General features: G+C 42.9%; 2 protein-coding genes across 2 annotated transcripts; both read left to right on the forward strand.

Moving 5' to 3' along the window:
• The first annotated feature begins 351 nt into the window (after positions 1–351).
• Positions 352–3,158, forward strand: LOC102509195 (protocadherin alpha-1). The gene is given in 3 exon segments (XM_032476914.1): positions 352–2,629; positions 2,631–2,669; positions 2,671–3,158. Coding segments are annotated over 3 exon segments (2,424 nt in total). The 5' UTR covers positions 352–565; the 3' UTR covers positions 2,992–3,158.
• Positions 3,159–7,802: 4,644 nt separating this feature from the next.
• LOC102508948 (protocadherin alpha-2) lies at positions 7,803–11,078 on the forward strand. The gene is given in 2 exon segments (XM_032476917.1): positions 7,803–9,886; positions 9,888–11,078. Coding segments are annotated over 2 exon segments (2,409 nt in total). The 5' UTR covers positions 7,803–8,641; the 3' UTR covers positions 11,052–11,078.
• The last annotated feature ends 1,376 nt before the right edge of the window (positions 11,079–12,454 follow it).

Consider the following 12,454-nt stretch of genomic DNA (forward strand, 5'->3'; position numbering starts at 1 on the left):
ACCATTAAAAAATTAACATCCAAACTATCCTAGCATAAGGTGAATTTTAGTGGTTTAAGTACCTTATTTTATAATTCCAGTATTCAGTTACAAATATTTAATAATAGAAATATGTGAGCTGATAAATAATTTTAAATAAAAAGATATGAGGTTATTTACATGTATCTTGATTTTCCCAAAATCCAATTCCCAAATCTTTGTGATAATAGCTAAAGCAAAATACTACTGAATTACATACTCTCAAGTGAGATTTGAAATGTTCTGTTTTTAAAGGACATAAAATTGAAAATGCATTGAACAAATTGCAAATGAGTATAGAGATTGTTTTGGACATCAGTGAATGGATCTAAAATCTACATCATTAGCCACATGATGTCGCTGTATACCACAAAGTCTGGTCAAATGAAATGTAGTGATTATCAAAAACTAAAGGAGGAAGCTCCATTTTGTCACCGCCCGAGAGAAGACAAAACCGGTAAGGATACAAATTATTGAAAATATGAAGTAAAAAAAGCAAGATTTTAAAGTAAAGTGAGAGTAGTACGAAAGGTGTAGTGCTTTTGCGATGCTGTTTGCTGGGAGAGGAGGCAAGGGAGCCCGGCGCCTGCTGCTCTCGCTTCTGCTCCTCGCAGCCTGGGAGGCCGGCAACGGTCAGATCCACTACTCAGTCCCTGAGGAGGCCAAACACGGCACCTTCGTGGGCCGCATCGCTCAGGACCTGGGGCTGGAGGTGGCGGAGCTGGTGCCCCGCCTGTTCCGAGTGGTGTCCAAAGTCCGCGGGGACCTTCTGGAGGTAAATCTGCAGAATGGCATTTTGTTTGTGAATTCTCGGATCGACCGGGAGGAGCTGTGCGGGCGGAGCGCAGAATGTAGTATCCACCTGGAGGTGATCGTGGACAGGCCGCTGCAGGTGTTCCATGTAGAGGTGGAGGTGAGGGACATTAACGATAATCCACCGGTCTTCAGAGCCAGAGAACAAAGGTTATTTATTCCCGAATCTAGACTGCTGGATTCGCGCTTCCCGATAGAGGGCGCTGCTGATGCAGACATTGGTACCAACGCTTTGATAACATACACCCTGAGCCCCAGTGATTATTTCTCTTTGGATGTACAGGCAAGTGATGAAATGAGTAAGTCACTTTCGCTTGAATTGAGAAAGTCTTTGGATAGAGAAGAAACACCAGAACTTCATTTATTATTAACAGCTACCGACGGGGGCAAACCAGTACTGGAAGGTACAGTTCAGCTGCTGATTACGGTGCTCGACGTTAATGATAATGCCCCATTGTTTGCCCAGGCTGTGTACAGAATACACTTATTAGAGACTACAGCAAATGGAACGTTAGTGATCACACTGAACGCCTCTGACGCTGACGAAGGTGTAAATGGCGAAATTGTCTTTTCCTTTGGCAGTGATGTGACTCTTAACATCAAAAAAACCTTCAAAATTGATTCCAGCTTAGGGGAAATTAGGCTAATTGGTGGACTGGATTATGAAGAAACAAAATCCTACGAAATTCAGGTAAAAGCAGTTGATAAAGGAAGTCCTCCAATGTCAAATCACTGCAAAGTTTTAGTGAAAGTGCTGGATGTAAATGATAATGCTCCAGAACTACTGGTCACGTCCCTGTCTTTGCCAGTCAGAGAGGACTCTCCACTCAGCACCGTCATTGCCTTCATCTCCTTGTCCGACCGTGACTCTGGTGTCAATGGGCAGGTGACCTGCACCCTGACGCCTCATGTACCCTTCAAGCTGGTGTCCACCTTCAAGAATTATTACTCTTTGGTGGTGGACAGCTCCTTGGACCGCGAGAAAGTGTCGGTCTATAAATTAGTGGTGACCGCACGGGACGGGGGCTCTCCTTCGCTGTCAACCACCGCCAGCGTGTCCGTGGACGTGTCAGACGTGAACGACAACGCGCCCACGTTCGCGCAGCCCGAGTACACGGTGTTCGTGAAGGAGAACAACCCGCCCGGCTGCCACATCTTCACCGTGTCGGCGCGGGACGCGGACGCGCAGGAGAACGCGCTGGTGTCCTACTCGCTGGTGGAGCGGCGGGTGGGCGAGCGAGCGCTGTCGAGCTACGTGTCTGTGCACGCGGAGAGCGGCAAGGTGTACGCGCTGCAGCCGCTGGACCACGAGGAGCTGGAGCTGCTGCAGTTCCAGGTGAGCGCGCGCGACGCGGGCGTGCCGCCTCTGGGCAGCAACGTGACGCTGCAGGTGTTCGTGCTGGACGAGAACGACAACGCGCCCGCGCTGCTGCCACCCGGGCCTGGGGGCGGGGCCGGCGCGGTGAGCCAGCTGGTGGCGCGGTCGGTGGGCGCGGGCCACGTGGTGGCGAAGGTGCGCGCGGTGGACGCGGACTCGGGCTACAACGCGTGGCTGTCGTACGAGCTGCAGGCGGCGGCGGGGGCCGCGCGCAGCCCGTTCCGCGTGGGGCTGTACACGGGCGAGATCAGCACGACGCGCGCCCTGGACGAGGCGGACGCGCCACGCCAGCGCCTGCTGGTGCTGGTGAAGGACCACGGCGAGCCGGCGCTGACGGCCACGGCCACCGTGCTGCTGTCGCTGGAGGACAGCGGCCAGGCGCCCAAGGCCTCTTCGCGGGCGTCGACGGGCGCCGCTGGAGCAGGAGGCGGCTCTGGTGGATGTGAACGTTTATCTGATCAGTCGCCATCTGCGCGGTGTCCAGCCTGTTTGTGCTCACGCTGCTGCTGTACACGGCGCTGCGGTGCTCGGCGCCGCCCAGCGAGGGCGCGTGCGGGCCCGGGAAGCCCAGGCTGGTGTGCTCCAGCGCGGTGGGGAGCTGGTCTTATTCGCAGCAGAGGCGGCAGAGGGTGTGTTCTGGGGAGGGGCCGCCCAAGACGGACCTCATGGCCTTCAGCCCCAGTCTTTCTCCAGGTCTGAACCCGTCGGAAGGAAATGAACATCCAGAAACAAAATCCGATCTTTCTGGTAATGTAAGTTCAACTTTTAAGCTTTGGCTTTAATTTTTTTAAATTTTACTTGTCTAACTATCTTTTCAAATGTCACTTTAAGAGATATATTCAAAGTGTTTACTAAAATCGAAACAAATTTTACCATTTATCGTAGGTATTTACTCTATTACTTACAGCTGCATCTTGAGTGGAGCTTGGAAAGAGAAAAAAAAAACTAATGTAGGGACAGTTTGTCATATTCCTTTATTCAAATAGTAGGATACTTTTGAAAGAATACTGAAATATTAAGTAGCTTTGATCATATTTAATACAGGATCTTAACGTAGTCAAATACAGTGACATTTTCAGGTTTATTTTTATCTCGTAATGAAATTCCAAGCACTGAACAAAAAATTATAGGCAAAGTTACAGAACCATCTTACTTCCTGTAAGATTTCAAGCTTCAAAGTGAGCAATAAAAAAATCGTTTTAAGTAAAAGTAATTCAAATTTATAGTAATTTATTTATAGGATGAAATTTTAATTTTTATGTGAAAACATACATGTATTACTTCATTTTTGTTATGGTCTGTATCCTGATGCCAACGACTTTGAGTTCTCCTGGGTCTAGACAGCTTAATGTGGAATGAATTTGTATTATAGGATCTGGTTAGGAAACACTTATTGAGCATTTTCCATTTACTCACAACTGTTCTAAAACCTTTTATTTTTACTTCTGTCAACCTTTCCAATAACTTTGTGATGTGCATACTTCAGCCTCACTTTACTGATGAAGGTGCTGAGCATCAAAAAAGCTGAATTTGGTATTTTTACTAAGTTTTCTCCAAATTTCCCAAGGATTTGCAAAAATTGCTTGTTCTAATGCACTTCATTTCCTTTCACACAATGTTTAAGATAGCTTAAAATCAAGGAAGTTTGCAAAAGCAATGAAAAATCTGTTTAAAAGCCAGAGTAAAAAGCTCAAGAGAAGAGTAGGAGCAATTTATCAAAAAAGCAAGCACAGGCTGACTGCAAACCTAATACCTTCCCAGAAGTAAACACAGAGATCTAAGAAATAAAAACGAAGGGAAATTCTTCATACTGATTATTCAAGAGAGGAAAAAAACCTTCTTCCTACTAAATTTGAAGAGTTGATTACTGATCATTGTGTAAGGGTTTAGCAATATACAGAACAGTATGGTCATAGCAGATTTGCAAAACCAGTTAAGACATATTTGTTATAGATATTATTATATTTGCTAGTCACTAAGTCAAGAGCATAATGTTAAACTGTATATTCTATATTTAATTCTGAAGTTACACAAGTATTAAATGAACATATTTTTGCTTGCAAACATTCAAATGAACATACAGAAAAAGTATCATGAAAGTCCCTCTTGTGAAAACATTCTATAAGAAATTAGTATAATTTGGTAGTTAAGTTTCCAAAGATTTGAATTGATACAAAGCTGTTGCTTAGAGTGTTGCAAGAAATAGGCTGTTAGCATGTTTCTGTAACCTTTCAAATATTAATTATCATTCCCATCCAGCCTTTTGACAAAAAGCAGCAATCAGTCAATGAATCTAGTCAGGCTGCCAAGAAAAGTTTCCAGTTCTTTTAAATATGAGATAAACTTTGCAAGATTATAAAATTGGTAAAGATAGATTAAGGAATCACAAAATAATTTCTCTTCCCCAGTTCACATTACTATATCCCCAAGGCTACTTTTGCTAATGATATTATTCTCCAGGCTTGGGAGCTCCTCTACAGACACTCAATATTTACTCATGGATCCATTCCACAAACACACATGGAGAGCCATCCTGTAGAACTTAGGGACCCAGCAATAGTGAACAAGATAGACCAGGTCCCTGGCTTCAAGGGGACCACATTGTAACCTATTTAAAATAACAGTTGGGTTATGAAAAGACTTGGATTTAGTATAATACTGTTTTTTTTTTCAGTTTTCTTTGTCTAACCAAGGTGTGTATAAAGGAGGATCTCATCCTATTTGTGATGTTTTAAAAATAGGCATATAATGCTGACTATTATTAGCAAGTTTTCTGGAAACAAAGCAGATGAACCTTTCTTTTTTTAAATGTTTAGCCTCACATATTTAACTTTCTTTTTACTTCTTTTTATCTATCTATTTATTTTTATTGAAGTACAGTCAATTACAATGTGTCAGTCTTTGGTGTACAAGGCTTTCCTTCTTTATGCAAATTGCACTCAGAAAACTATGTGTAATTCTCATTGCCTCAATTAAAGGAAAATGTAATCAAGTAGATGAAAAATGCCCTGGAAAGGGGAAAATGACCCCCTAAATTTTTGAGGCCAAACTGAAAATCATAAGCAGTATGGAGAAGGTAAACATATATTTTCTTCTATGAAGCCAAAAAAAACTTGAGTTAGAGGCTGGCATTTGAAGCTAGAATGGCACAACTTGTTTCTTCAAGGATTTATATAGATTGAAAAATCAATTATCTAACAGTGCTTCACTGAGAGTTTAACAATAAGATTATTTATGGAATTTAATATCATTTGATGAATATCAATAATCTTTTAAATTTGGCCTGTAGAGATTCATGCATACCTTCACACAATTACACTGGGATCACTGTCAAAACAGAATTTTAGGTTGATGCATTATGGATCTAAGAACAACCAAAAATTTCATTCTCTATTATAATAGGAGAACATTATTATTGACCTTTTTACTAAGATATCTGACCACTAAGCAGGTTTGATAACTTGGATTCTATGGGAAAAAAATTATTGTGTAGTGATTTCTTTTTCTTATATATAAAAATTAGGAAAAGAAAAATAGTAAACTGAATTTAAATTGTTTTAGGCACCTTTTTTTTTGTTGTTGTTGCCTAGCATCCATTTCCCCTTCTTGATTTTTTTCTTTCTGGGGATTTGTTGTAGTTTTGTGAAAGACTTGGATGAAGATTTTTGAAGAATGAATGCTCTAACACACAAACCATAAGGAAATGACAATTTTCTTTGATAAATGCAAAGGGTGTAATTTTAGCAGTAGATACTATATTAGTTTCATAAGGCTGCTGCAACAAATTACCACAAACTTGGGGGCTTGAAACAAGACTCTAGGGGGGAACTCTTCCTTGCCTCTTCCATTTTCTGGTGGTTCCTGGCATTCTGCCTCAGTCTTCACATTTCCTTCCTTCCTGTGTCTCTGTGTATCTTCTCTTTTTCTGTCTCACATAAGGACACCTCTCATTGATTTGTGGCCCAGCCAAATCTAGAATGATGTTAGGGTTAGGGTTAAGGTTACCTTAATTATATCTGTAAAGATATTCCAAATTAAGTCATATTCTGAGGTTCTTGGTAGATATATCTTTTGGGGGCTACTGTTCAAAGCACTGTGGATACACAGAGATTGACATCACTTTTTATCTGTACCTGGGTAGTATTTGTTGAGTATGGCTTCTCAGTCTCCTTTCCCCTTTGGGGGAAATGTGCCTGGATTTCTGGCAGTGTTACGCTCTCTCTGAGTGAGGGAGAGAGACATTCTAGGTCCTCAGAAACCCCAAATAACAGCAGAATATTCTTCATACCTTTAGATGCATCATTCTGAAAATCCAGCAAAATTACCTTTATAGGATTGCAAAAATTATCCCAAGCGAGCCATGTTTCCTAGAGCTAACATCTGGATTCTAGATATAATTCCTTAATGTGTCAACAGTAGCAGATATGTGACCACTGATTATATAAAAACTACTGTGTGTTACCAATATTTAGTTGCATTGCAACTATGTCATCATAAAATGGCTGTTGCTATGTGCAATCAGTTTAAGCTCCCAGAGGAACAGGGTACATGAGTCCTTTCATTGGCCTTCACAAGAACCAAGCTCCTCATTTTCAGTCCACATAATTTAGGCATGGCTGATTTCATTTTCTGGCTTCAGGAATGAATAAACAACCCAGGTCTGGCCAGTGTGAGAATCATCACAACTATTGGCTGAAGAAAAGATATGTCTTCTAAACTGGGTGAAAGGAAGTGTTATTCTAGGATTTTTGCTGGAGCTTTTAGGAAAAGGACACTTTCTATTGAGAGTCATTCATTGTAGCCTGAAAATAGGTAGCCTATAAGCTACTTTTGCCATCTTGCCATCAAATGTAAAAGTATTATAAACGTGGAGATACTTTCCTTATGGCATTATTAAAGTGTATATATCCAGCTCTGCCTGAAACCAGTAAATAATTGTCCATTTCCGTGAATAAGACAATAAATGATGCTGTGCTTTTTTGCTGAAGTCAGTTTGCCCGGAGTTCATAGATGGAGTATGATTAATATAAGTATACACTTCTATAGAAGGTGTGAGTAAGTATCTTAAGACATAAAACTCAGGGGAGAAATTAGCATTGTTTCCAGTACCAGTTTTCTAGTTTTTCTTTAGCAAGGATTTTGATTTTCTTTTATGGACACTGTAAATCTTGCAATTAATTTTGTTTTCCTCTATGCCGAAAAAAGTTTGAGACCTCCTTAGAGCAGCTGAAAAATAACTCTAATGCATTTTGAACACTGACACACACTCAATTTATTTTAATTCATTCCTATATTATATTCATCATATTTTCATATTCTTTGTGTGTGAAGTGGACAGCTAAAATTATTAAAACAAGATAATCTCAAATAATTAACATTAAAAAGATATCAGTTGTTTGTTCTTGAATGAAAATCCAAATGTAGTAGAAAAGGTATCTATTCCTAAGAATAGATTATCCAAATGAGGAATAAATAAATCATTAATTTCTAAACATCTGCAAACAGTTCAGAAAACAAAATTAAATCACAAAAATCCCAAGAATGGATTATATACATGTATTTTCATTGACTAAAATGCCCTTTGATCGTGTGTGCTTTTTTTTGAAGAAACAGAAAAAAATTCTTTTATATTCAAAAGAATTGAAAATCTCAGGGTATTTTCTCATCATACTTATAACTGCACTATTTACAACAGCTAAGAGGTGGAAGCAACCCAAGTTTCCATGGACAAATGGATGAATGGATAAACAAAATGTGGAATATACATATATTGGAATATTACTCAGCCTTACAAAGGAAGGAAATCCATCATATGCTACAACATGGATGAACCTTAAGGACACTATGCTAAGTGATATAATCCAGTCACAGAAAAATGCTATAAGATTCCACTTATGTGAGGCACCTAGAGGAGTCAAATTCATAGAAACAGAAAGTAGAATGGTGGTTAGAGGGGTCCGGTGTGGTGGTGGAAAAGGGAAGTTGGTTTCTAATGAGTATAGAGGTTCATGTTTGAAAGATGAAAAGTTCTGAAGATCTGTTTCACAACAATGTGAATATACTTAACATACTAAACTGTATACTTAAAAGTGCGTGATATGGAAATCTTTGTTATATTTTAACACAATAAAAAGCGGAAATTATACATTTCAGAGTTTAAAATAAATACTTTTCCTAGGTGAAAACTGTCACTGAACCGGACTATTGTTTAGTTCAAATCTACAGAACAGTAGCGCCTACATTTTGGCCACATGATGTCGCTGTCTACCACAGAGAATTCTCTAGGAAAAAAAAATACCCAGAGCCCCATTGTCACTCCAGAGAGGCGGAACAATAAGAGAAGCAGCAGGACTTGAGCAGAGACTAGAGGACAATATTTTAAATTTTGCAAAACATGATAGTCTAGTTTGATCAACTTACTGGGGATTGGTAATGGTGTCTTCTAAGAGTAGGGCGGTGGATATCAGGCGTCTGCTACTCTCGTTTCTGCTCCTTGCTGCAGGGGCAGCTGGGAGTGGTCAGGTTCACTACTCGGTCCCGGAGGAGGCCAAACACGGCACCTTCGTGGGTCGCATCGCCCAGGACCTGGGGCTGGAGGTGGCGGAGCTGGTGCCGCGCCTGTTCCGGGTGGCATCCAAAGGCCGCGGGGACCTTCTGGAGGTAAATCTGCAGAATGGCATTTTGTTTGTGAATTCTCGGATCGACCGGGAGGAGTTGTGCGGGCGGAACGCGGAGTGCAGCATCCACCTGGAGGTGATCGTGGACAGGCCACTGCAGGTGTTCCACGTGGAGGTGGAGGTGAAGGACATTAACGATAATCCGCCAATATTTCCTATGGCAGTAAAGACTATCCGGTTTCACGAATCCAGGCTGCTTGACTCGAGGTTTCCTCTAGAGGGGGCATCTGATGCAGATATTGGAGTAAACGCTCTTCTTTCCTACAAGCTTAGCTCCAGTGAGTTTTTCTTTCTAGACGTACAGACAAATGATGAACTAAGCCAGTCTTTGTCTCTTGTGCTAAGGAAATCTCTGGACAGAGAGGAAACTGCCGAAGTTAATTTATTACTGGTGGCTACTGATGGAGGCAAACCTGAGCTCACCGGCACCGTTCAGTTGCTTATTAAGGTATTAGATGTGAATGATAACGAGCCTACTTTTGATCAATCAGTTTACAAAGTACAGTTGTTAGAAAATACCGCAAATGGGACGTTAGTGATTAAACTAAATTCTTCTGATGCAGATGAAGGATCAAACAGCGAGATTATGTATTCATTTAGTAGTGATGTGCCCCCAACTATAACGACCAAGTTCAAAATAGATCCTAGTTCAGGGGAAATCAGAACTAAGGGACAGTTAGATTATGAAGAAATGAAATCCTACGAGATTCAAGTCATTGCGTATGACAACGGAACTCCATCAATGTCTGGGCACTGTAAAATTACAGTAAAACTTGTAGACATCAATGATAACACACCAGAAATCTCAATCACCTCTCTTTCACTTCCCATCCCAGAGGATGCTCCATTGGGCACCGTAATTGCCCTCATCACAGTGTCTGACCGCGACACTGGTGCCAACGGGCAGGTGATCTGCACCCTGAACCTTCATAATCCCTTCAAACTGGTGTCCACCTTCAAGAATTACTATTCGCTGGTGCTGGACAGCTCTTTGGACCGCTGAGAGCGTGGCTAACTATAAGCTGGTGGTGACCGCGAGGGACGGGGGCTCGCCTTCGCTGTCGGCCACGGCCAGCGTGTCCGTGGACGTGTCAGACGTGAACGACAACGCGCCCACGTTCGCGCAGCCCGAGTACACGGTGTTCGTGAAGGAGAACAACCCGCCCGGCTGCCACATCTTCACCGTGTCGGCGCGGGACGCAGACGCGCAGGAGAACGCGCTGGTGTCCTACTCGCTGGTGGAGCGGCGGGTGGGCGAGCGAGCGCTGTCGAGCTACGTGTCTGTGCACGCGGAGAGCGGCAAGGTGTATGCGCTGCAGCCGCTGGACCACGAGGAGCTGGAGCTGCTGCAGTTCCAGGTGAGCGCGCGCGACGCGGGCGTGCCGCCTCTGGGCAGCAACGTGACGCTGCAGGTGTTCGTGCTGGACGAGAACGACAACGCGCCCGCGCTGCTGCCACCCGGGCCTGGGGGCGTGGCCGGCGCGGTGAGCCAGCTGGTGGCGCGGTCGGTGGGCGCGGGCCACGTGGTGGCGAAGGTGCGCGCGGTGGACGCGGACTCGGGCTACAACGCGTGGCTGTCGTACGAGCTGCAGGCGGCGGCGGGGGCCGCGCGCAGCCCGTTCCGCGTGGGGCTGTACACGGGCGAGATCAGCACGACGCGCGCCCTGGACGAGGCGGACGCGCCACGCCAGCGCCTGCTGGTGCTGGTGAAGGACCACGGCGAGCCGGCGCTGACGGCCACGGCCACCGTGCTGCTGTCGCTGGAGGACAGCGGCCAGGCGCCCAAGGCCTCTTCGCGGGCGTCGACGGGCGCCGCTGGAGCGGAGGCGGCTCTGGTGGATGTGAACGTGTACCTGATCGTCGCCATCTGCGCGGTGTCCAGCCTGTTTGTGCTCACGCTGCTGCTGTACACGGCGCTGCGGTGCTCGGCGCCGCCCAGCGAGGGCGCGTGCAGGCCCGGGAAGCCCAGGCTGGTGTGCTCCAGCGCGGTGGGGAGCTGGTCTTACTCGCAGCAGAGGCGGCAGAGGGTGTGTTCTGGGGAGGGGCCGCCCAAGACGGACCTCATGGCCTTCAGTCCCAGCCTTCCAGCCGGCCCCATTAGTGCAGATGGAGAAGAGCACCCTGATGTAGACGCTGATATTCCAGCCATAGTGAGTAATTTTTAAAAACTCTTTGTTTTCAATTCCTCAAAAGTTTACTCCTTTGAAAACGTTTTAACAAGTTACTTACTCTTGTTTCTGACAATAGAGTTTTTCAGGTACTGGCGTTGCGGTTAAAATATTTGAATTTCTTGTGACTAATGTTTTTGAAGCAAATCAGCAATAGGTAGTGAGAACCATACTTACAGTTTTTTGTTTGTTTGTTTGTTTTTAATCGGTGTAGGATTATTTTATTGCTAAAAATCTGGGTAGAAACCAAATACATTTTCCTGGGTAAACTGCATTGTTTAGAATATTGGACTTAAACTGTGGTGTACTAATCCCTGCACAATGCTTCAGTGGCTTATGACTCTTTCCATTTGGAATTCCTACTAAATGTGAGTTCAAATGTCACTGATCCATTTTATGAGTTCACCCTAAATGTTGACCACTTCTCTTTCATTATGCTTTTTATAGTGTATTAAGCCTGTTGTCTCCTATGGCGCCTCTTTTACTTATTCATTTTTCTGGAGTCTCAGTTCCTCTTTCCTACTTGAACATAATTGTTTTTAATCCTTATGCTCACATTTAGCAATACTGTTCATTGTTGCTAATTTTCCAATTGCGTAAAAAAACCCAGAAATATAAATTTATTGCTTTTAGAACTGTATCTTTTCTCACCTTCAGTTTCTCACTACTTTTATTAGTATGCATTAAGAAATCAATAGGAAGTGAAATTTGAATAATCCCTTTAATATATCATCATTTAGAAAGACTATTATTAATTTTTTAAGTTGTTATTTTCTACCTGAATAGTTTGGAGAATACTGTATATCTAAGTTAAAAACTATTCTCTAACAAAACTTTTAAATCATTAATTTCTTTTATATACAGTATTAAGGTGCTAATATCCAAAAAGTTCAATAAGTGAATGTCATTACTAGTGACATTTCTCTGAATACCAACTTGCGTATTAATGTGGATTATATAGTAAGAACAAAGTTCCAAATAAGTAGAAGTGAAATATTTTTCATTCATTCTCCTATTTGGTAGTTTGTCAGTTCCTGTATAAATAGGTGGACTCCTATTGAAGTTATTTGCCAGTAGAAACCAAAGCTTAGGTGTATTAGTGACTAGAGAATGGGCAAGTATTTCTAAATGATAAGAGACAAAATGAAGATACCAGTCTTGTTCATAGGAGATGAATGGGTTTCCAGTATATACAATTATATGGAATACTTTCCCACATGAATTATATACTACAACTTCCTACTTCCTTGTTCAAGTTTCCTTGCTGAAACCTGGTTAATACTCAGTGACATTGTGGGAAGGGCTAGCATATAAAATAGAGATAATCCTTCCCTTTTCCATTTTAATTTCCTCTTTCTGGCACTGTCCTTTTCTGCCTCCTGTCCATCAAGTATTAGCTA

This window comes from Camelus ferus, chromosome 3 (genome assembly GCF_009834535.1).
Source record: "Camelus ferus isolate YT-003-E chromosome 3, BCGSAC_Cfer_1.0, whole genome shotgun sequence".
NCBI classification, from domain to species: Eukaryota; Metazoa; Chordata; class Mammalia; order Artiodactyla; family Camelidae; genus Camelus; species Camelus ferus.